The 24,931-nt window shown below is 51.8% G+C and overlaps 1 protein-coding gene across 1 annotated transcript; it reads right to left on the bottom strand.

Moving 5' to 3' along the window:
• Positions 1-966: 966 nt before the first annotated feature.
• On the bottom strand, positions 967-24,931 carry NMNAT2 (nicotinamide nucleotide adenylyltransferase 2). Its single transcript, XM_068417011.1, has 11 exons — positions 24,847-24,931; positions 7,366-7,454; positions 6,570-6,637; positions 5,781-5,859; positions 4,380-4,509; positions 3,633-3,713; positions 3,472-3,516; positions 2,624-2,700; positions 1,498-1,599; positions 1,202-1,269; positions 967-1,069 (listed from the first exon to the last, which is right to left on the bottom strand). The coding sequence occupies exons 1-11, from the start codon at positions 24,929-24,931 to the stop codon at positions 967-969; spliced, it is 927 nt and encodes a 308-aa protein (XP_068273112.1).

The following is a 24,931-nucleotide window of genomic DNA, read 5'->3' as shown; positions in this document are numbered from 1 at the left end:
AAGGGGGAAGTTTACAGACAGAAATGGAGATCTGGAGGCTAGAGGACGGGGATGGACCCAGCCCCTGCAAAGCTCAGCCAGGTTTGGGGCTTTGGGTCATCACCTGCTTCTTCCTCCCTCGTTTCTTGGCCTCAGAAGGTCCCTTTCTAGGTGCTGTGGGCTGCCCCCGCTGACACTGGGTCAGAGTAGAGCATCACCCCAACTTTGCTTGCCTAGAGGATGGCTTGGGGTGGGTTGGGTTCACTTGCAGCCAAGGAAAGGTGAGACATGACATCCCTCCTAGTCATGCTTTGGCAGCTATGCTTGCCAAGGCCTCTGCTCCCCTTCAGAAATGTCCTCTCCATGGTTTTTCAGGGCCAGGAGGAAGACTTTGTTAGCTGGGTTGTCCTACTGCTGGCCTGAGGAGGTCCACCTGCCGTGGGGCACCGAGCCAGTTGGGTTACAACTGCCCGCTGCCAACCAGGATTCATTTGGTCATCGTGTGGAGAGGTCCAAAGGGCTCGTGCTAAAACTATTTAAGAAAAAAAAAGTCCACCTAGGTTTATTGAGCTCAAGTACTGTGAGATGATGCAGAAGAGGAAGCCCCTGCTCTGAGCATGCTGGGAGGACGGACCGGGGGGCCATTTCCCAGTGACATGCTGGGAGGGGGGGTGCCGGAGCTGCCTCCCCTCGAGCGTACTCAGCACATCGCTCCTTTACGGGTCCCCCCTCCCTCCCCACGTGTCAGGGGGAGGGCGGTTCCCTGAAAAAAGAGACCAAACCGTTCCCCTCGGGGCCGTGCTGTGGTTCCCTGGACATTGCTGCACGATGGAGCGGTGGCGCCGGGGGTGAGAGGCAGACACAGGCAGGAGATCGCGGGGTGGGGAGAGAGATGGAGACACGGACTGAGAGAGAGAGAGAAAAGAGTGATGGAGAGCTGTAGGCAGGCGGGACACGAGGGTTGTCTCGCTGCAAGACCTCCAGCGCTTAGCCGGAGGCGTTGATGTAGAGCTGGCTCTTGAGGATGTAGTCAATGACGGGCTGGCAGAGGTAATCCACGACGTGTCCGTCCCCGTGCTGCAGGGCCAGTCTGGGGGTGCGGGGGGAGAGAGAGGGGTCAGAGTCCACTTGGGTGTGTCGGGTGGCACCTCGTGTCCCCACAAATGGAGGAGCTGGCTAGGGACACCCTTCTCCCTGCCCTATATCAGGAGTCATCACCCACCTGCTTTTGGTGGAGCTGACGACTGACATGGGGTGGTTTGAGTCGTCCTTCACCACCAGGATGTTGTTCTGTGGAGGAAGGAGGGAGAGAGGAGTGAAGGGATGGCCTGAAAGTGGACACCTGCCCCGCTGGCCTCGGGGGGGCTGCTGCGTGGTGGCCCCATTGCTCATCCCACCCAGCAGCTGAGACCATCTGGCCTCGAGACAATTTGTGCCCCGTGGCCAAAGTGCTCCCCTGGGTAAAGAGAGGCTGTGGGTCCTCTCACAGACCTCCCTGCCACATGTGTGTCCGCTTACTTTGTACTTGCGGAGTATGGAGGAGTGGTTCATGATTCGGTCGGGGTCTGCTCCATCCCGGGGCACCACCACGATTCCGAACTCCCCGACGATCACTTCCATCTAGAAGCAACCCAAAAGGGGGAGAGCTTTCATAACCATCCAGTGCAAAACCTGCCACTGTCTGCCAGCCCCCCTGCACCATGAAAGCTGGGCTAGGGTCTGGATGGAGGTAGAAAGTGGATTTGAAGCTTATCTGTACAGACTTTGGCAGAAACTTGGATTTATCAAGGCATGGTGAGTGGTCTGTGGTGGACAAAATAGAAGGGCACAGGGTTAAATCCTATTTAATAGCTGTTGAGGTTAGGCTTTAGGGAGGGCTTGTCATGGCTGAAAGCAGGTGGCAGCAGAAGAGGCTGGTCGAAGAGGACATGACCTCTGCCTCGCTGGAAGGCTTTGTGAGCAGGGTGGATGTGTCAGTCCTGACAGAGGTCTTGTAGGGTTGTTCTGCCCTGGGCAGAGAAAACTTCAGTTTGCACCAAGGCTGGTGGCCAAGTTTGCCACTGCGTGGCGACGGCTCCCACTGCCTCACGCATCTCAGGACAAACCAGGCTCATCCGAAAGAGCTCTGGGTAGCAAATTTTATGAAGTGAATGCTGCTGATTTGCCTGTTAATGTGTTTAATTTCTAATGTCAGGCCAACTTTTGTAAACCTCTTGTTTCCTACCTCCACACCTCACTCTGTTGGGACTCCCATCTACTTGATGTTGGCTCCTTCCAAGGGATGAGGAGTGGGAGCACAGCCTTTGGAAATCCCTTGGGACCAGCTCACCTGCACCCCGGGTGCCATCCTCTGCGTGAGCGATGAGGGGGAGCAGGGCCTGGGGCTGTGGAAGGGGAGGCTGGGCAGGAACGGTGACTTGGGTGCAGAAGACCCTGTCCCTCAGGCTGCCGATGTGTAGGGGAGGTGAGGGTCAGGGTTGGGATGGAGGAGGAGGTGGGGATGGTTGGCATGACTCCTGCCATCCTGAGGGACCCAGACAGCTCCCAGGAGCGCTGGGTGTGGGAAATGGAGGAGGAGGAGGAGGAGGAGGAAGGGCACCTGGGGAAGAGGAGCACAGAGGGGCACCCAACAGTGGCAACTCACGTCCGCCTCGTTCCAGAGACCGGGGATGCAGAAGGACTCCAGCAGGTCACTGCCGCAGAGCAGTAAGATGCGCAGCTCTGAGGAAAAGAAGCAGAGAAGCTCAGAGGTGGGAGCAAACGGGGCTGAGCAGGCACCCTCCCAGTGCCATCCCACTGTGCTGCTCGGGGGAATCCTCTTCCACACAGACCTCCCCTGTCAAAACAAGTCCCACTAAAGATCCTGTGGTCCTCCTCGCTTCCCTCCTGGTGCCAAACATCAAATACTCCCCAGCCTGCTTTATTTCAGCTCCTCTCCCGTGCTGCTGGGTTGTTGTCAGCTTGGAGCAACCTGGTCTAGTGGAAGGTGTCCCTGCCCGTGGCAGGGGGGTGGAGCTAGATGATCTTTAAGGTCCCTTCCAACCCAAACCAGTCTATGATTCTATGATTGCTACATGCTGCTAAACCGTGGCTGTGCTCCAGCCCTGGAGGTGGGGTACCCCTGGGGAAGGGAGTCATTTCTCCATGCTATAGCCACCCACAATCACTTTGTGGGTGCAGGGGCTCCAGCCACAGGGCAACGAGGAGAGCCCAGGGGGCTGCTCAGAGCCCTGGGCATGGCCATATTTGCTTTAGCAAAGCTGATCATGAAGCACCAGAGGTTTTGCTTGCACACCTTGGAGGACTTCCATGTCCTCCCTTTCTCCCCCCCAGGGCTGGGACTGGTGCTTGCTCAGAGCCTGCTTTGAGGGTTGGCTTTGCTGCTCAGTAAGAAAGTTGTGCTCTCCACCAGACCTGTCATGCAGCCACCTCCAAGCCACGTAGTGCCGGCCCGGAGGAGCCAGAGCGATGCGGAGGGGGCTGCGTACTCACCGATCTCCTCGTATCTCATCACCGTCCCCAAGTTGGCATTCTCATCTGGGGAAGGGAAGCAAAAAAAGAGATGCTGGTGCCCAGCCTGGAAGAGGGGGCTGGGAAGAAAGCTGGGGGCTGGCACCGAAGCCGAGGTGGTGCTGAGCCTTTCCTCTACGTACCCACAAAGGTGAAGCGCTCCATGGGCGGGCGAACGCAGCAGATCCGGCTCAGGCTTTCTCCCACCTTCCCCAGGATCTTCGCTAAAGGTGAAGAAGGAGGAAAATTAACCAGAGACGTGACGATGCCCTGGCAGACCGACCCACGCGAACGCTTCGGCCACCCTGGTCCTGCGAGGTACTCCTGTGCCCAGGTGTGGGAACTGCTCTCAGCATCTCCCCACCACCTCCTCTCGCAGTCTTAACTCCCAAGAGCTCTGCAATGTGCCTTGAAGGGACCAGCTGGACAGGTAAAGTCATTAAAAAAACAAAAAAAACCCCACAAGATGTTCATTTTTATGGGATTTAAGTAATGCCCCTGCTTCTCCCCAGCTAATGCCTCCATGTGCCACATCCTGCCAGCTCGTGGGGATCCAGTCGTGTCACCTGTCCTGCCAGCTCGTCCCTCGCACACAACCCACAGGTACCAGATACCCTTTCTCTCAGCTATTACCACTGCCCGGACATCATCCAGCTGAAGTCTGGTGGGATGTCATAGCCATTTGAGGCCATTCTTGGCTCCCCATGCTGTGCTGGATTCTAACTCCTCCATCGCATCCCCACCTGACCCTGGGCTTGGTGCATGGAGCCTGATGAGCGACCTGACCCAAATATAAGATGATGGAGCACCGTTCCTGATGCTTGGCAGCCCTGGCTGGGAGGTGAGGAGTGGGTGGTCATCCCCTTTTTCCCTACCCCACTGCCACCTACCCGCGGTGGGCTTGTTGGAGACGTTGTTGTTGTTCTGGTAGATGGTCTGCGAGGACTCGTTCTGGGGCTGGCCGATCACGGGGGTGATGGAAGGGGTGTTGACGTTGGAGAGGATGCAGCCAGTCACTCTCTGCAACAAGGGGGAGATGTAGCTGGGACAGTGCCTTCACCCCAGCTGCCTCCCAAAACCTTTACGACCCACGTAGCAAGCCTCTGCACCCCAGGCTGAAGGACGTCTTTAGAGACAGGTATGTCCAGGCTCGCTTTAGGATCCCCGGTCCCATCCGACCCCACCAGATGGGCCGGGGTTAGAAGGGCCCTGTTGATAACGACTCGTGATCAAGGCTGGGGATGGTGGGGTTAACTTTTTACGTGGAGCCATGAGGCTGGCAAGGCTGCAGCCGTGCTGCCTGTAGGCAGGCATCGCCCCTGTCGCCTGGAGGTGCTCGTAAATTCTGGTGAGTAAATAAAAATACAGCAGCTGATGAATCAGTGGTGCAAAACCAGCGGTTACACGTTACCCTGGGAGTCAACGCGCCCTCGTCTCCTCCACCAGTCCCTGCAGGAGAAGGTAGGCATCCCCAGGGGCTCCCTGGTTTTGACACCAGGGTCCCCTGAAGGGAGGTTGTAGTAGAGTGGGAGTCGGCCTCTTCTCCCAGGTAACCAGCGATAGGACAAGAGGACACAGCCTCAAGCTTTGCCAGGGGAGGTTCAGGTCAGACATTAGGAAGCATTTCTTCTCAGCAAGGGTCATTAGCCATTGGAAGGGGCTGCCCAGGGAGGTGGTGGAGTCACCAACTCTGGAGGGGTTTAAGAAAAGCCTGGACATGGCACTTAGTGCCATGGTCTAGTTGCCATGGTGGTGTCAGGGCAATGGTTGGACTTGATGATCCCAGAGGGCTCTTCCAACCTGACTGATTCTGTGATTCTGTCCCCAGCTCCACCAGGCATCATGCCGGGCTGGTTAGTGCTACTCCTGTTTGGGCTGCCCATGAGTTTGTAGGATGCTGTTGTACTGGTTTCCCATCCTTGGTTTGCTCACTACATCCAAGTGTTGGCAGCAGCCCTTCCCTCCCCGTCCCTGTGGTCACCTGGGGGCAGTCACCTTCCTCTTTGGCCCTCAGGCCTGCCTGGGCTTTGGAGAGACTTTTCCTCCTGGGTTTTGTGCTGCACAGGGACTTCCCAGCTGCTGAACTTTCCCACCTTGCTGAGCTGCTCCGGCAGGTTCACGCAGCGCTTTTGGCTCAGCTGGTGGGTGGGGATGCCTGTCCACCTCCCCTTCCCCTTGGGATGGGGCAAGTGGTGGGTGTTACTGATAGAGTTTGTGCTCACCCCTGCCTTCATGCTGCCCTCTCCCTGCCCCCCACCCAGGGTGTACCGCCACCGCAGGGGTTGCCTCACCTTCATCAGGTCGCGGTGGTGCTCCAGCACACTGCAGGTGGTCTGCCAGGTGTCCTGGTAGCACTCCCAGGGGTCCACCCTGCAGGGAGCAGAGCAAGGCAACAGCTTTAGCCATTGGCTGCTGCCTGGACCTCCTGGCCATGCTGCCTCCTCCCCACCGGGCTGGCCAGTAGTGCTGGGAGCAGCCACCACCACTCCCCCAGCTCTGCCATGAACCATGTCCTTTCTCCAGCCCATCCACCCAGCTCTCCCTAACAGCTTTGGGGACCTGAACATGCTCCTGGACACCTTTCTTCTCTTGGTACCCAACAAACCAGTTTTCATTTGGCTTGGATGTATCTACACATGTTATGACCCAGCTTTCTGAGGGCAGCCCAGAAATGTTTCTGGTCCCACCTCAACCACCAGATGCCACATAGCAATTCTGGGAAGGGGACAGTCCATGGGTTGGTGCTGCAGGTGTAGAAAGGGAAGGTGCCACAGCTCTAGGCTGGGGTGGGCTGGGTGAATATGGGTTTCACACAGATACCACAGGCTCAATGAGGGTCTTGCAAAACCCCATGAGGCCAAAGTGCCCCCTTGAAGGATGGTGTAACACCCCTCATCGATTCTCTGCTGGACTAGGAGAGGAAGACCTCTGGTTTTTAATCACGCTTTGGCTGGGAGAGGAGAAATTCCATCTTGGAGCTCCAGCGGCTGGTGGCATCTCTGCTTTGCACGTGGGACTTACTTTGCCACCATTGTGCCGGGGCTGTTCGTGCCACGGCGGGTATGGGTTCTGCCACTCACCTGATCCAGTCGGAGGACTGGACGGCCAGTTGGCACATGGTCAGGCGGTGCCGGCTTGAGACCAGACCCTGCAAGAGAGGATGATGGAGGAATGGTTAATGGGAGGAGGCAAGTGTCACGCCCTGGCCAGCCTGGGCTTGCAAACCTTCCCAGGGCAGAGCATCAGGCTCACTCAGATGAGACAGGCCAGAAGGATTCATTCCTGCCCACAAAAAATTATTTAAGCTCCTGTTTGCTGGAGGAGAGGAGTCCCTGCCTTGCTTCAGCCCTGGTTATGAACCGGTTGGTGAGGTTTGCTTGGCGCTGCCCCTCTCAGCCCTGTGCTGCGGCAGGGCCAGCCCCAGGGGTGGTGGCTTCCTAATGAAATTTCTCTGGCTTTCAGGAGAGGAGGAAACTCTCTCCCCTGATAATCTGGACCTTCCCCCACCCCAGAAAGTGCTTTTAAAGGTCCTTGTTTGCATCATTGCCATTCCCATGATAAAATTAGCTTTGAAATAATTCAAACAAAAAAAAAAACCCAACCCAAAAGATGACCACCACCGTTTTGGGTGAGAACGTTTCTCTTTGCTGTCTAGTACTTTGGCTGGTTGTGGGGTCTCACTGCAGTTTTTTATCTAAAGAGCGAGTGGTTTCATCCTTTCCCTCCTCTTGGGAACTTTCCCATGGTCAGAGGCTGTCCCAGGCAGAGGAGGTCCATGAGAGGACCATGGGTGCAGGCAACGCTGCCCAGTGCTCCTTCCTGGCTTGAGACACCATCAGACATAGGATGCAGAAAGGGAAAATGGGGATGACCCACCGTCTTCCCATAGGAGTCATGCACGGGCGAGACAATGCCACCGATGACGATGAAGCGTCCGGTCTTGTGCAGGTAATCCCGTGCTCGCTCTGAAGGAGGAAGACAAGGACAAGTGTGCAGGGGGATTCAGCCGGACCCACTGACCCTGCAATGCCCCGCTGCCACCCACCAGCTTTGCCCGGTGCCCGTGGAGTGGCTCATCCTTGCTTGGGCAGTGTCCAGTGGGGAAGGCGACCAAGGGAAGGGCTGGCTTCGTCTATACTGCCCGTAAATCCTTGGTGATGCTGAGCAGGGACCTTCCCCGGGACCCACAAACCTTGCGGGAAGGAGGAGTTGGTGGGGAGAAGGCAGGTCTTTAGCAAAAGCTAAACCACCTTCGGACCACAAATCACCTTCAACCACCTTGCCAGGGCACCAGAGAGGCAGCTGAGAGCCTGTACCACCGACGACAGCCGCTTGGCAGAGACGGGCTCTTTCAGCAGCCCTGGGGGAGCCAGACCGAGCTCAGGAGGCAACGCATGAAGCTGGTTCCTTCGCTGCCTGCAGACAAATCCTTTCCTTTCTATTCTTCTCTGCTCATAAACTACATCCACCCTTTCTCTCCCCACGACCTCGCCCTTCCTTGCCTGCTCCGGTTTGCTGCTGACTACCTGCCAAAAGTTTTCTTAGCAGCTGGAAGGTGACCAATAGCTCTCCTGACATCGAGCATCACTTCTGACAAGGGCTCCTTGGAGATGGGCAAGATGAAAAGAACACAGGATAATAACAAAACCTGCTGCCTCCACCACTGCTGGGCCGCGGGGACAACCCCGTGGTTTTACAAGCAGGAAACGTTGCCTGCTCATGCGTTGGTGGCTGGCTGTAACTCCCTGCAGAGGATATCAGTGTAGAAAGGGTGATGAAGGGATGGAGAGGAACCCTGCAGAGAAGGACTTGGGGATAGTGGTGAGTGACAAATTGGACATGAGCTGGCAACGTGTGCTTGCAGCCCAGAAAGCCAGTCGGGGCCTGGGTGTGTGGCCAGCAGGTCAAGGGAGGTGATGGTCCCTCTCTACTCTCTTCTTGTGAGATCCCACCTGGAGCACTGCGTCCAGCTCTGGGGCCTCCAGCACAAGACAGATGTGGACCTGTTGGAGCGAGTCCAGAGGAGGCCACAGAAATGGTCAGAGGGCTGGAGCACCTCTGCTATGGAGACAGGCTGAGAGAGTTGGGGTTGTTAGCTTGGAGAAGAGAAGGCTCTGAGGCGACTTTGTGGCCTTTCAATATATAAAGTTGGCTTATAAGAAAAATGGAGACTTTTTACCAGGGCCTGTAGTGACAGGACAAGGGGCAACAGCTTTAAACCAAAAGAGAGTAGATCTAGGGTGAATATTGGAGGTCCCCCAGGCACACTGTGGCCGTGCATGAACCACAGCACCATTACAGGGTTGCAGCCCAGCGGAAAGCAAGGAGGAAGAGGCTGGGAGGTGTGAGTGTGGGGCAGGTCAGTGGTGGTGGTGGTTCCCATGGCAGGGGCTGGCCCTGCCTCCGCCGCGGGGCATGGGGAGGGTGGTTGGGGAGCACACAGCGCAGCAGTGCCCGTCCCAGCTCTTGAGACAGTAGAAAGAAAAAAAGATAGAAAAGGTGAAAACAAAAAGGGAGGTGAGATCGATGCGTCATTAGAAAGCACTTTTGTTTTCAAGTGAAATACCTAGAAAATATTTTGCTTTTGCAAAGAAAAGGAGCATTTGGAAGCTAAGGTGACTTCAGGAGCCATCAGCCATCCCGAGATGTCACTGTGCATCGTATCCTACAGACACCCTGCTCCAGATTCTGATGTTTCCCCAGGGGACAGGAGAAACTTGCAGGGAGCCTTCCTCCTGCCTGCCATCCTGCACCTGGCCCCAGCTGGCACCACTAGCGCTGATGCAGAGCTCTCCAGCCCTCGTGGCATGGCTCGTGCTTCCCTTGGTGGTCCAGCTGCATTGTGCCTTGGAAATAAGCAGCAAAGCTAGTTCCTACCATCTGGGGAGATGTTTTCCCCATCCTGGGCCCCTCAATGTGGCATCAATGGTTGGATTTGATGATCCCAGAGGTCTCTTCCAACCTGACTGATTCTGTGATTTTGTGATCAGCTGTTGGGGCAGGGGCGGTTCAGGTTAGACATTAGGAAGCGTTTCTTCTCAGAAAGGGTCATTAGACATTGGAAGGGGCTGCCCAGGGAGGTGGTGGAGTCACCATCTCTGGAGGTGTTTAAGAAAAGCCTGGACATGGCACTTAGTGCCATGGTCTAGTTGCCATGGTGGTGTGAGGGCAATGGTTGGACTCGATGATCCCAGAGGTCTCTTCCAACCTGATTGATTCTGTGATTCTGTGTCCCGCTCTACAAACCCATCTTGCCAAAGCAGCCACATTCCTGTTTCCCTTCCAAAAGAAACTTTCCCAAAGAAAAATAGGAAAAAAGAGGGGAAGGAGAACAGCCTGTGTTTGCAAGCACAGTTGTGATGAGCATCCAGAGGAACGCGTGAAGATAGGAGATCCTGCTGCATCTTCTGGAGATGCTGCGGTGAATGGGGGCTCCTGGGCTTTTAGTGCTAACAGAAACTCCTCGTTGTCCTGCTGCTCGTTGAAAATTCACCGTGGGATAGTTCACACCTGCCCATGGCATGAGGGAAGCGCTGGTTGGGTTCAAGCATGTGGGAGCAGTGGGCTACAGCTTGGCATGAGGAGCAGGTGAGAGCATGGCTTGGCGCGCCCAGATGTGGGGAACAGGGCTTTTCCATGGGTGCATCAATGGGTATGTTTTTCCTGCATGTTTCCTGGTCAAATGATCCTCTCTGCCTGGTGTGGATGGGATTGTGTGGTTTAGGAAAGGACCGTTCTCCTGGCACTGCATCCCTTTAGCTCCCATGCCCTCTCTCTTGCTCTGCTTCAAGGCAAAAATTCAGCTCTAAAATTATTTTAGAGCTCCCTGGCAACAGCTTGGGCTGGATGAGGAGCGCTTGTACATCTGCCACCGTGCCCGGGAGGCGAGAGGGGCTGAGCAGGGCAGGGAGGCAGGGACCTTGCTGAAGAACCGCTTGGGCAAAATGATTTTTTTCCTCCAAATTTTGAAATTTATACTAGGAAATATTGTTCAACTATTGGCTCATTTAAAAGTCAATTAAGGGACTATAATTGCTATGGACTTTTTTTTTCCTCCCGAGCACGTTGAGCAGCCCCAGGCCCCTGTGATAACCTGTGGAAGATTTGGCAGCCTCAGGAAAACCTTTTCCTCAGACTCATGTGAAATCCTTTCCCTGGCTTCCTTCACAGTTCGTGTGCCCTGCATGTGCCAGCCCCCAGAGAGACAAAAACGGGGTTAAATCATTCCATCGGTGCTGGGAGTAAAATTCAGTCGCCCCAATTAGATGTACCAAAAGCTTCCCTCCCTGCCCTTGAAATCCTGGGCTCAAAGGGGTCAATGCTTCGCCCTCTCCAATGCTCTGTGCTCGCCTTTATCGATGCTACCGGCTTTCCCGTTGGTGCCTTCAAGGTTAACCAATCAAGAGGGAGGAAAAAAAAAACACCTTTTTTTTTTTTTCTGAATCTGCTCTTTCTGGTGTCTTTCACACAAACCATGTCCTGGGACCTCATAGATTGAAAAAAAAATGACTGCATAGGGTATAAGTTACAGAAAACAGCATCAAGAGACTTTTATAGCAAAAAAAAAATAAAGAATTGAGTCATGAAGTTGGAAGAGGAACTAAAAGGAGTGAAGAAATGGTTTTGGATGAGCCTAGAAGCAGAGGAGGGTCTTGGGAAGATTATCCTAATCGCCTTGGAAGCGCACGCAAGAAGGCAGCTGAATGGCTCGGAGCTGGTTGCCACCACACAGGGATAAAATCCAGGGATGATTTTTGGAAAAGCCAAAGTGGAGCCTTCCCAATTCACATCACCACGCAGGAGAGCCGGGCTTCAGGTGTGCTGAGGAGCAGAGATCGATGAACCAACATCTACCTTAACATAGTAATGCAATATAAAATGTAAATTAAAAAAAAAAAAAGGAAATTCCCGAACAAAAAATGCCATCAAGTTTTAAATTAACACACCCTCTCCATACTCCCTGCTTTGCCCTGACTTGATTTTCCTTGCCAAAGAAGATTAAAAACACTGATCTGTTCATCTTCACGCCTTCTCCTTCGTGCACAGCATCTTTATCAAGTCCACTTTTAAGAAGAGCTGAACTCCTCGCACGTAACCTCTGCTTCACGTTCACAAAGGTGGCTGATGGAATTAGTCTGCTTTGAGTTTTTGGTAGCAAAATCCAATGAATTCACCTGGTTCTCAATTTCTTGAGGTGTGTAGTTGAAGAGCCTGGTGCCAAGCCTGCATCTTCAGGGGATGTGACCCATGCTGGTGGCACATCATCTCAGCTCTGGCTCTCAGGAGCTCATGGCCAAGTCTCCACCACCACCACCTGCCTTAATAAGACAACTTTTCCTGCAGAAAACCACTCATCTCCTACAAACACCCGCACAGGACTGGAAACCCAAGCAAACCCGTATAATTCTTGTGACTGCAGGCAGAAAAAGTATTGCCCTGTTTCTACAGCAAGGCCATTGGTCTCATGAGTCTCAGTTCTGCTTCTCTGCCAGTTTGTTGGGTTTCTGGCCCATTTGTTATCATTGAGCTTAGCCTTCTGTCATGGCTTCCTAGCCTATTTCTTACTTGGTGAATACCTGCGATGTCCTGAGACCACACTGGACCCCAGAAAACACCCTCTGGTGCTTTCATTTTCTACGAGCACTTTATAGCCTGCAACGCTGATGCAAGGATGTTGGGTTGGAAGAGAAAAAGCTCATTTCTTTTCCGGTGTAAATCATCCTTAATGCTCCAGACAGCCCTTGCATGGCTTTTAAACATTGTTGACGTAAATAAACTACGAGTGATGGACCCTGCCAAGACATGCATTAGCCCACCGGCAGCGTGCTTGCGCGGTGGAGAGCTTTCAGCTGCGGCTCCTCGGCTCTGTGCCTCCCGGCACGGCCCCGCTACAGCAGCTGGTGGTTGACCTTGGCCTTGTTACCTTGGGGAGGGACAAGGATGACACTTGGACCCTTCCCAAGTGCTGGTGACACCTCCCCGCTGCCCCAGCCCAGCTTTGCTCGCCTGCCCTGCAAATGTGGTTCAAATATTTTTGGCTCTATCTCTTTCCTGGGTGATGATAGTGGGGAAAGACCGATCAGAGGGTACGCTCCAGGGCTACAAAAATTGTAAGTGATGATTTTGTCCAGATTGCATAAAAAAATAGCGTCCTGCTTCCCCAATAGGAAATCAGTGCTTATTTAAGAGCTGTTTCTTTTTGGTGGTGTATTTAATCGCAACGTTTCGGTTCCTCTGGCACTGCTCCATCACCTAAATTGATGTTAATGAAATCAAATATTCCTCACGTTCAGTTTTCCAAGGTGTAATTTCAAACAGCCTTTGCTTTGCCTTTTTACCTGGTTCACCCGCACCCCCAAGACTTCCTTTTTCCTTTTATTTTTTTTTTGTTTCACCAGCTGACTCTGATTTCTGCCCTTCTCCCCATGGGGGATTGAAGCTGCATCCCACTCATGCTCCACCAGCCCTCCGAAAACACACACGAGGTAACGGGGAGGTGAGGAAGTTTTGCACAGCCTTCATCGCTCTTCCCCAAGAGCTGGGGCAGAGGAGGGTGCGTAGCCACGAGTGATGGAGAAGGCAAAACCATTTCCCGGGTGCCTCATTCTCCTTTCCAGCAATTTGGCCTCCGCCATCCTCGGATGGGAGGCGGGATGCGACCACGCGGTGCTGAGGGCAAGGCAGGCGCTTTCCCACTGTCTAAAATACCTTCTCCTGCAGGGGAGAGTGACCCAGATACGCCAGCACACTTTGTTTTATTATCGAGCCAGCAGCACTTGCAGGACCTAAATGTTGCTTCCTACCCTGAGCCCAACTCGGGCGAGGAGCCAGCAGTTATTCTCAGTCTGAGTCGTGTGTGTATATATATATATTAAAAAACCCACCAAAACTCTGATTGCCAAATCAGGGATGTATTCATCAGAGATGTACTCATCTCAGAGACCAGCTCTCCTCTCCTGCCCACCCCAGGGCCACTTTCTCTGCCCTAAGCAACATCTTCACCCACCCCTTGTCTACAGCTGTGCCTTGGTTAGAGTAGAAACCATCAGCACCTCCATTCCCTGGACTTCCTCGAGGGACAAGATGACATTTCTACTAGAAAAACAAGCCCTGACCACCCTTCAAGGGAGGTTTCTCATTGGGAAGAAGCAGGAGGAGGGGGCAGAGCATGGTTCTTTGTCAAGGGGGGGACCCTTCTCAAGGAAAGCCTGAGGAGATCCGGTGTGTCCCACTGACCCAAACAACCTGTCCTGCCTTGAGCTTAGTGCCCTTTAGATGACCTCAGTCAGATTCCCCGGAGACTTTTGGTCGCTAGAAATATCCCACTAAACACCATAATGCTTAATGATTTTAATCTCTGAGCTAATTGCTGTTACATGTTTCCCCCCCCACCCTGTTAGTTCACAGCTGCACCCGGGCACTGTATAAATAAAACTAGGGAAGGAACATCCATGATAAATGGCTTCAGTCATCGCTGCACGTTTGTTTTAACAGCTTTTCATAAGCACAAAAAAGCAATGGCCACCAAATACCTGGAAACTCGTGGTGGAAGCAGAGGCTACAAAAGGCCCCAGAGAAGTGATGCCACAGCACCTGAACCTCCCACTTCCCAAGTGATGACTAACGAGACTCATGCTATCACCATCTGTTGACTACTTGTGGCTTCATGGCAGAGAAGTGAAATTAGATGTTTTAAACAAAACAAAAAGTTGAAGACTGTGTCACAGTGAGCAGACCTAGAAATAGTAGAGCATCTGCTGGAGACCGCAGGAGACGGGGCCTGGATGGGGGACCTGGCTGGTCCCAGGTGACCTGAGTTTCTTAGATGAAGCTGTAGAAGAACAGCCTATTTGAGATCATCAAAACTGAAATTTAAACTGAAGGCTTCCTATTTTTCCCCTCTTTTCTCAGGACTGGAGTGCTGCAAGGGCAGGTGCGTGTGAGCAACCACACAGGAGCTCAGGGAGAAACCCTCCAGGTCCCAGAGCTTGAGAAGAAACATCTAAGAAAGAGCCTGGCAAAGCAACCCATGCCAAAGTGTTTTTCCCCCCTGGAGCACCCCGCCCTGCAGTGGTGGAGCAGGTGAGAGCAGGCAATGCCCATCAGGTAGGCAACATAAGGACAAGTATGGGGAGCTGCTTCTTGAGTTGAAGCTGCCACCAGCTCCTCCACGTAGGGACTGGACCTACTTTTCTGTCAGGCAGGAGATTAGCACAGTGCTGTCACTCTCACCACTTCTAAGGGGAAGTGACATAATTTATTGCCCAGAGATCTCCATCCTGGTGTCACAGGAAGAGAAGGAACGTGCTCAGCACCTTGATGGGTCTCACCTGAAGGATGGGCAGCTGAGTCCTATCAAGGTGGACCACCCTCTGCCTGTTATTTGTCACCCAGAGCTGCTGCCTGGGCATTTTAGAGGTCTTGGGGCTGGCGAGGTGAGGGAAAGCATCTAACCTGCTAAAAGCAACTCTTAGCAGATAAAAATGGATAAAGAAGATGACTTCACATAACAAAGGACATTTTTTGAGCTCCCTGCTGCAGGACAGCACCGAAATGCCTTGCTGAGAAGCTCTCAGAGAAGGATCAGGCATCTCTAGGTAAGATGAGCATCTGCACGTGTGATGTTGAAGTGAAAAGTGAGAGGTCGTATAACTTTCCCTGGCTTGGGGCATTAGCTGACCACCCCCTAAATCAGCAAGGGATGCAGCACAGGGCATGGTGGAGGGGAGCAAGTTTTCCTTTTCCAGTGTAGTATTTTCCTCAGTTTTTAGAGAGAAACATGCCAAAATGTGCACTTGCCAGCACTTGGTGTAAAATGCCCCTCTGAGCACTGGGATTTATTTGAGTACAAACCAGGGGAGTGACCACCACTGTGGCTGAGCAGGCAGAAAGCAGTTGGAATGATTTCAGCTGAAACCCCTCTCTTCTGTGGGGTTTTTGGAGGCTGGCAGCTCTCCAGCTGGTGTAAAGCGAGGTAAACCCGCTGCAAAGAGGCATCAATTTGCAGCATGAATCTAGCCCGGAGCTGGTATTCTGTGTCTGCATCTCGGCTTCGATGAGAGTCTAAAGACCAGGAGCAAAACGAAACTGTTTGGCAAGCAAAGGGGAGAGTGTTCCAGATAGTGTCGACTGCTCTCTTTGAAATGATTTTTATCGCCTTGGGCCCACAGATAAAGTCAAACAGGGCAAGGGTAGCAGCAAAAGGCACCTGGCAAGTATTTTTATTATCCCACCATGGTCTTATTTTGCTTCCACTAGGATGCGGGTGGCTCGGCTGATGTAGGACAGGCACCTCAATGTTCATCCCTGGAGAGGTCCCAGTCTCCATCTCAGCCAGCCATGAGCTGGGAAATCAGTGTCACCCAGTGCCTTTTCTTTAAAAAGAAAAAAAACAGAGGGGAAAAAAAAAGCCAACCGATTTCCCCGCTTGTTTCCCGCTGCCCTAATTTCCCTGTGCAAGCCCTCGGTTTGTTTTCGTTTCCCAGCCGTTGTAGCACATCAAAGGCAGTGCTTTGTACTCCCCGGCGCGTGCAGCGCTGCTCCCTCGGGCTGACACGCGGCGGGATCACAACCCTACCAGGAGCGGGGGATTTATGGTCCCCGATTCCCCACAGAGCAGAGACCGGGAGCATTTGTCCAGCGGCTCTTTGCCCATCTTGGGTTGCCTCTACATAGGGCCCTGCACTCGCCTTTGCTAGCAAAGCATCAAAGACCCTGGCAGGGATCTGTGTTGGCTGAATTGAGACCGTGCAGGCAGAAAACTTCCCACCTATGGAGACGCAGAAGGGCCAGGGGGATGCTGGTGATGGTAGAGGCAGTTGAGGAAGGACTTCAGCCTTGTGGTGACCCCAAAGGGATGGTACATTCCCATTACCACACCTGTGTCTCGCCTGGTCGCACGGCTCAGTGAAACCCTCCGTCTTTGCAGATCTATTCCCAAGACCCCCTTTCCCCCGAAAGAAGCACGATGATGTCTTTGCACAAAGCAAAGCTGTGCCCTTCAGCATCCCTCAGCTCATGAGATCTCTCCAGGAAAATGGGATTTTCGTACTTCCCTTGCCAATAAGCCCTAGCAGAACGTGATCCCCTTAGGGAAGGCTTAAGCTCAATTAGGGGCTGTTGGATTTCTGATGAAAGTAGAAACCTTTGTGGAGCAGGGCCTGAGCAAGTCCTTCCTTGCCTGGCTCAGAGACGGGCTCTGCACCCATCCCATGCGGAGCTCCTCTGCATTTGCCTCTTTCTACTCCAGCTCCGAAACAGATATGTCCTAGTTCATCTCCTCCCAGCGCGAGCCCTATAGTGGGTCTTGAAAATACGTATTTGTAAAGACACTATTTTTTTTCTGCTCCCAAAATATGGATTTAGCAGTTTGCTGCTGCTGTGATTAAGCTGCATCCAGCAGCTCAAGCTTACCAAAGGAAAATAGTTGTGATGGAAAGGGTCAGGAGCACGTTTTATTTTTCTCCTACATTGTCTTCTCCAGGTGTGACTGCACACCACCAACACGTGTGAGTAATGCTGCTTTGGGGGGACAGGAGCTCTGCCCTGGCCCTGCTTTGTTTTCAGGTCTGTGATGGGTACTGCAGACTTTGCTCATCTTTCTCCATGCACGGCACCCCAAAAATCCAGCCCTGCTTGGCTGGGTTCTGGTGGCACCATGGGAATGCTTGGATTCAGGGGTTACAAATGCCAGGGAGGACATGCTCATCTCAAAGTCCAGAGGTGCCCTGGCTTTATCTCCATCTTAGGCTGATTTTTCTGTCTTGGACGTTGTTGGGTCTTTTTGTAGCTGCTTTGAGCTCCCTGGTCCCAGGTGGGTGTCAAGGTTAGGGTTCAGGTTAGGGTTATGGTTACTTGTGCTGCCCATTCAACACAGCTGGATTGTTTCTGTTTGCCCCCTGGCCACAAGTGGTGGGACATGGTCTCAGACCCATCTCTGATGCATCTCTACACCTTCTTCCTCATCTTGGGGGACACCTCACTGTCCCCCTACCTTGCTGCCCGAAGGGAGTCTGGAGGCCAGAGCAAGCAGGGGTGAGGACGTCTATTTTGGACCAGCTACTGCTCAGATGCCCAAAGATCAGCCCAATCTCAAGCCTCTCCTACCCGTGTCCCCCATCACTGCGGTACCTGACACAGACCCACAGCAGCCTGGCAGGGAAAGCCGAGACGTGAGTCCTCCCCATTGCACCAGTCGGGAGAGATTAAGTGACTTGCCCAAGGTCGCACGAGAGACATGGGCTGCCACTGCTGGGGTTTAGCATTCAGCTAACTGATGCCCTTGGCATCACATGGGCTGCTATTAAAAAGTATCAGAGAAGACGATGCAGGAGGTGCGAGCATCTTGGCGAACACAAAGAACTCTTAAATAGAAGCTGAGGCCCTGTTTCTTTCTTAAATGAAGTTGTAGGACTGGATTTCTCGCTGCCAGGTTTGTTTGTAGTTGGTGGAAGTAAGAGAAGGTACGTGGCACGTTTTGGGAGGTGGCATTGTCATAGAGACAATGTCATGTCTCACAGACCGTAATAAATACTGCTAAATATTTAAGAGCTTATAAATATTTTAAAAGAATCCCTGAGTAGTTATTGATGGAGTTTAATCTGGTGCTTGGGAAAACTCCTCCTCTCTGTGGGTCATAAAGAGGAGATGAGATGGTTGAGATGCAGGAAGCCGGCGATAACAACCATGAAAAAAAGAGTCTCTGTGGGGTGTAGTGATGGGAATGTGACATTAAGTGATATATAATGGCACCCAAAAGAGCCAAGGGTGCCGCAGTCCTGCCCCTGCTGCTCTGTCCTCTGGCACCGCAGCCAAGAAACCGCAGTTTCGGCATGGTTTGGGCAAGCGCTGGAGCGGAGGTGTGTCGGTGACTCGCTCAACGCGGCACAAGGCTGGGCTGACTGGTTTTGCCGTTGGCCACCACTTTGAGCCAGGAGCACTTGGCTGGGCTGGGCATGGCTTGCCCTCCCAGACCCCTTCTACCTGTGACAGGTTTCAGCTGTTTGCTGTGATTTCAGTGGCTTGGGTGTCAGTGGAAGCTCCTTTACGGTGTTGCAGAGCCCAGCCAGCATCAACTGAAAAAGCTGCTGAGAGGTGAGCACGGATGCTACAACTGCCCATGTCCAATAAATCACCCAGGGGGTTCTAAGTAATGTCTGTTCTGGCTCTGCCCCAGGTCGGATCTGCCTGCGCTCCCCAAGCCCTGAGGAGCAAAGCCGGGGCTGAATGTCCATCACATCCTCGCCGAGTCCCATCACCCACCTATCACTCCATCGATCGCTCCACCTAATTACGCATTCAGGTTTCAGCCCGGAGATGAAATGGAAACATGAGGCAGCCTCACAGAGGCCTCGACTTCTTGCTCGTGTTGCAGAGGCAAAGCCTCTCTCGAGCTCCTGACGAGCTTTTGCTAGATGGGGATGGGGGAGGGAATTTTGCTTCTGGTCATTTGCAGATATATTCGCATTTAAGCAAAAGGAGAAAGGGCGAGCTGTCGTTCTGCTCAAGCATTTCTCCCAGCTCCATCCCAGGCAGCGATGCTCTCATCAGCTGCCCTGCTCAAAACCAAGAAAAACTTAGTCTTGACATGCAAGCTATTAAACCAACCCACCAGAAAGAAAAGCCTCAGCTCCTGCCTCCCTCTTTACTTCCAAAGCTCCATCCCTTGACCTGAAAACCCTCTCTACGTGGCGCAGTAGACCTCGGTGCTGCTCCTCTAGATGGGCTGTGTTGAATAATTGAAGAGCAGCCCGCTGGGATTTTTAATTGCTCAAACTTTCTTAAGAAGCCATGCAACGGAGAGTTTTACTTCTGATGGCAGAGTCCTCTGTCATTGTTTTCCTTCAGAAACGTTTTTTACTCAGTTCTTGGTTGGGATATAAACTCTCTTCAATAACAGATGCAATAGGATATAGGGAATATTTAATTAGATAAAAAGGGCAGGGAAGGGAAAAATAGTGGAGATTTGTTGACTTTCAGAATTTACCCTACGAGCTATGTTTTTCTGTGCAAGTCCAGGTCCTGGCACTGTTTGAAATGAAGTGGGTGGGAAACTCTATGGCCAAACAGGTTCAAAACATCTAAGGTACCAAGACTCGCAACAAGAAGGCCACATCTGAACGACATCTCACAAACCTCTTCCTCCCACGTGAGCAGACCCGGGGCAACCCATGGCTCCATAAACCAACACACAGGAGGTGAGACAGCCTGGATACAGACAGACATGACAGATTTGATTGAAGTCACCTACCAAATGCTTCATAGTGCCCCAAAAAATTGTTGTTAAAAAAGCCAGGTGCCTCTGATGGAGTGAAATAACAACATCTCAACCCTTTTCTTGGGGGTCACCCAACCTGCTGCCTCTGAGACCAGCTCTGAGCATCCCCGCTGCCCCCAGCCTCCACATTGCTGGACCTCTTGGGCACCGTGTGGCCAGGAGAGGGGAAGGATGGCTTGAAACCTTCCTCTTCAAGGGCAGGGAGATCCCCAATAAAGCTGTGCTAAACAAAGGCTGATGAGCAGAGGTGGAAAGGGGGATAGAAGTGTATCAGAAAGGGTTGGGTTTGATAGGTGACCCAAGCCCTGGAGATGAAGCTGTGTCAGGCTGCTCTTAGAGCTGGGCAGAAGTAAAACCGTGTTTGGTGAGCAAGGCCCTTTCCTTGAAGCCAGAAGTTTGCACATAAAAGAACGGGTTGGGAGGAATTTCAGAACTTTAAAAAGGGAAGAAAAAATGTCTAGCATGCCAAAATGGGGAATGTGAGCGTTTACAGAGAGGTCTTTTCTTCTACAATTTAAGAAAAAAGAATAAAAAGAAAATAGAAAAAAAAAATATCAAAGCACTGCATCTCGATTGACCTTATACCATCTCTCCCCACCAAACCACTCATGTTTCAGTTTGCAGAAGTCATCAGGTCAACACTCCGATTCTCATATATACCCACGGGACAGGACAAGCCCTTTCCCATGAAGAGCTACGAAGAAGCTCACTCAACAGCTTCCTTCCAACTCTGGCAGTTTGTTGGCTCCCTCTCCGATCCTGAAACATCAGGAGGGAGAACCACGCAAACCGTGGAGCCTCTGACCTTGCATGGTGACGCCTCTAATCCCAGTATTTTACCCAAGACCTCCTTCAAAGTGAACCATGGTTTTTGGATTGAAAAACACGCTTTCTGCCTCACTCTGCAGGGCTGCCCTTTGGTTTCATGCTCTGAACCCCAGGCAGGAGGAGGACACTGTTGTGTTGGGGTTCTCTGAGCTGGGATGAGGTGGGGAAATGATTTAATTGTCAAAGCAAGCACAAGCTCATCAGCTGGAAGAGTGCCAGCGTGGGCTTCGGTGCGTTAGCAGGGCTGTGCAGATTGGATTTTGCTTTTGACGTTGGTTCGTTGGCTTTTGTCCTTTGGGTTGTCTCTCTTGCACGGGAAGGAAGGCGTAGGTGAACTGCGGCGAGGCCAAGATGGAGGGAGCAAATCCTGCTGCCTGTGGTGCCGTGCCACTCTGCATGACCCCAGCAGTTTGGGACTGCTGCAGGGGAGGAGGGTTAAGCATCTACCCTGTGCTTGGTGGTTCTCTGAGTATCAGCGGGAAATTAAAGTGAATTAATTCACTTGAGTTTGGGTGGTGCTGGCCATGCTGGCCAAGGTAAGCAGCTGGCACCAAACAGCGGTGGGGTTTTCATGTGGCTTTAATGCAGGACTTTGTTCTGAACCTTATTTTTCTCCAATTACTAAGACTTTTTGCGTGGGATCTGCTTTTTCTCCTCTGTACCTCTTTAGGATGTAAACAGAGTTTCATTTCAGGCTAAAGGCCACCAACATTCATGTCAAGTTTCAGAAACAACCTCTGCCCTCTTCTCTCCTCCTGCCTTTCCTCCCGCCCCACATTAGCACTCTAAACTGTTTCACATCAAGCTAGAAACCACAACTCAAAATTGTGACTCAGAACATACGTGTCTCTCAAAGCACATCTGATGATACCACAAATAGCTCAGAGTATTTTCAGGGTTATGCGGGTGTTTGTCTCAACCCCTTGCTATGGATGGCTGTACAGCACCATACCTCACCTACTTATATATCTTATGCTAATTATTAATTTATATGTATGGTATTAGTTTTATATACACAGACACGAATTAACTTCATTTGGTGAGCCCTAGTGACCCAGCCTTGGCAGAGGACGGAGGGAGCCCTGTTGCAGTAAGTTCAGCTCCACACAGACACCAGGGTCAGCGGTGGGTTGCAGTTGAAGGTCTGGGCTTGTAAGAATCCCAGCTTTCTGGAAACCCAGGGATAATGATGATACTGAGTCTTAAATTCACATGAGTGGTGGAAAAAAATAACCCAGTGGGAACCTTTCCCCCACTAGAAGAGACTTACAAATAATTCACCATCTCCTGTTCAGGCAAAAGTCCCATGGGAAAAGGTTGGCTTTTGGCCTGAATAAAACACGGTAAGATCCAGACTGAGAAAAATGATGGTTGGCATACAATGGCATGTCTACAGTGGCGTACCAGCGCAAATCTTATACTTCCTTTTGGCCCAGTTAGTGCCATGTATTAAATCGATACAATTTATCTCTCTATGTTAAGCAAAAAATCCTCCTATCAGGCTCATGAAGTCCAAATTTTTGTCTGAAAGACATTTTTGCACAAATTCAGCTGTTTGAAATACAACATTTACAGGATGGAGTACTGTTTTGGTTGGACTCATATAGCATAGAGCTAAATAAGTAACAGATTTTGGTTGAGATTCCCATGGCTTCACATGATTATTCTTTTAGACTTGGACGGGTGAGTGTTCCTCAACAAAAATGAACAGGGATTAAGCTAAATTCTTTGTCCTTTCCTTGTAGAAGACTCATTTGTCCCCATCTCAAGACTTATATGCCAGGCTCTCCACAGGACATATGGATAGAAAATCTCCACATCAAGCCATCCTCCTTGAGCTGAAACATATCTTCCTGAAAGATGTCTGAGTCTTGATTTACAGCCTTCAGGTGACGGAGAATCCATCAGGTACCCAAGCTCTTTTTCCTACTACTTGATTACCTTCACTCAAAACCACACACCACATTTGTAGTTTGAAATTGTCTGTTATCCAAACATGCTCCTGGCATCTCACCAGTCCTTCCTCTGCTGAATAATGGAGCCCCTTCCACCACATACCACATATCCCTCCCCCAAGCACATATTTAAAAGCCATGATCAAGTTGCTCCGTGACACCTTTAAGGATGGATCTAGACTGAGCCTCTCTAGACTCTTGCTGCAAAGCCTGGTTTCCGGAGCTAATGTAAGTCTTGTTACTGTTCCTCCAAGAAGGATTTTGCTAACGCTGTACATGAAAATAATACAACCTTTCTTCTTCTGCTTGATATTCCCCTGCTTATACCTACAAGGATTGCATTTGCTGCTTTATTTACAGCGTCACACAGCGTTTGTATTCAGTGGGCTACGTAGAATCACTCCTCAGTCCTTGACACAGTCACCGTTTGGCAGACGACATTTGCCTGTTTATATTTGACGTGCGTTCCTCCTTGCTGGACACATGACTTTGCATTTGACTTCGCTGTTTGAACAAGCCCTTTTTATCAAACAACCCGAGTCGGGAAGCACAACTGACTCCTTACCATCATTAATTGCTATTCTACCCACTCTGGGGTCACTGGCACTTTTTACCATCAAGGATTATATATTTTCTTCCAGGTCATCGACAAAGATACTGAACAGTACTGAGTAAAAAAATCTCTCATCAGGAGTCTACTAAAAACACCCACTGCATACCAATATCTCCCCAATCCTTATTTTCTAAAGTATATCTTGTTACTGGTTTTTAGTCTACTGAATATGGGCCACGTTGATATTTTTAGTATTACTTTTCTGAATCAAAATATCATCTAGGACTAAACGTGGGTATCAGAAATCTGTTTTATCAGTAGTTGCTTCTATCAACCAAGTCCCTGTCATTTTATTTAATTATTGGTTTTATTTTTAAATAGTTCCTCTTGTTCCTTTTTGTTTGCGACTGTTTTTAGCTTAGGGAACAGGATTTGTTTGAAGTTTCAGGTATATTGGTGCCCAGGACTACATTTTGGTGGCACTTATGAAATGGAATAACAATGTGATCATTTGCCGATAGAAAACCGTCATTTTCTAGTCTGCTGCCCAAGTCATCATGATCTACAAAAACAAGGTCTGACGCAGAAACACCCCAAGCTGATTTCAATTATTTTTGCACTTAGAAACTTATGTATGGATTTTAGAAACCCCAGGGATGCTTCTCCAGCTGTAGCATGAGACCTTCAGCACCTGCTCCCCAGCCTCAAATCTCCTCTCAGACATCAGGGATGGTTCCTCTCTCTGCATTCCAAGAAGGGATATTAGAGAAGCTGACCTATCTACTCCCATTTTATTCGGTGGTCTGCAGTGGACACTTCACCCTCACAGGACTCCTGCCCATGCCAGGTAAGTGCTGTTTGCGTAGGGATCTCCAGGCATTTCGAGCTTTACCCGAACCGTCAGTATTTATGGCATGTCAGGCTGCCTTTGACAGAGACTGCCCTTCCTCCCTTCCTCCATCCCTCCCTCCCTCTTGTCTTGCCTGAACAGGCTGTAGCAGTGATTCTAGCATCCCCGTCATTTGGATCATCTCATGGATGCTCAGTAACATCAATCATCTCACGCGAACGTTGCCGATTCCTTCGACCTATTGTCAGTCTAAAGGTTGAGTATTCTAATATTTCAATTCAGTGCCTATATTTTTGTTCACTTCTGCCATACCTGGCTTTAGCTGCTCGGCCCGGTCCCTCCCTGGTCAGAGAGGATGTAGAAGTGCTGCATCGACCGCAGACTCAACGGGCAAGCAGCAGCTTACAAATACAGCCAGGAGCCCTTGCCAGGACCAAACCCGGGGGTTTGTGGGGGCGGGAGCGTGGCAAGGTGAGTGCAGATGGGAGAGGAGCCCCGCTATCTTACGGGAAACACAACCCAAGGCATAACCCAGCCCTTCTGCTGTTGGCTATGGCCGTGGCGGCGGCGGGGGAGCGAGGCCTGGCTCGGCCTCCGCCCGCGGCGCTTTCAGCACCACCGGCCGCGGACAGCGCCCGGCCGCGCCGGCCCCGCGGCTCCCGCCCCCCCCACCCCCGCACCGGGCCCGCACCCCCAAAATACTCCCCCCGACACCCCCCCGCACCGGGCCTGCACCCCCAAAATGCTCCCCCCACCTTAGGGTGCAGCCCCGACACCCCCCTCCCGCTGCGCTCCCCCCGCACCGGGCCTGCACCCCCCAAAATGCTCCCCCCCACCCCGGGGTGCAGCCCCGACACCCCCCCGCCCCGCTGCCGGGGGTCCCGGCGGGACTGACCGAACATCTGGATGTGGCCCTTGGTGATGGGGTTGAAGCTGCCGCAGGCCAGCAGGATAACGTGGGTTTTGGTGGTCTCCGTCAT

The sequence above is a fragment of the Nyctibius grandis genome, chromosome 21 (assembly GCF_013368605.1).
Source record: "Nyctibius grandis isolate bNycGra1 chromosome 21, bNycGra1.pri, whole genome shotgun sequence".
Taxonomy (NCBI): Eukaryota; Metazoa; Chordata; class Aves; order Nyctibiiformes; family Nyctibiidae; genus Nyctibius; species Nyctibius grandis.
Note: the sequence above shows the minus strand (reverse complement) of the source record. Positions and strands in the feature narration are given on the sequence as shown.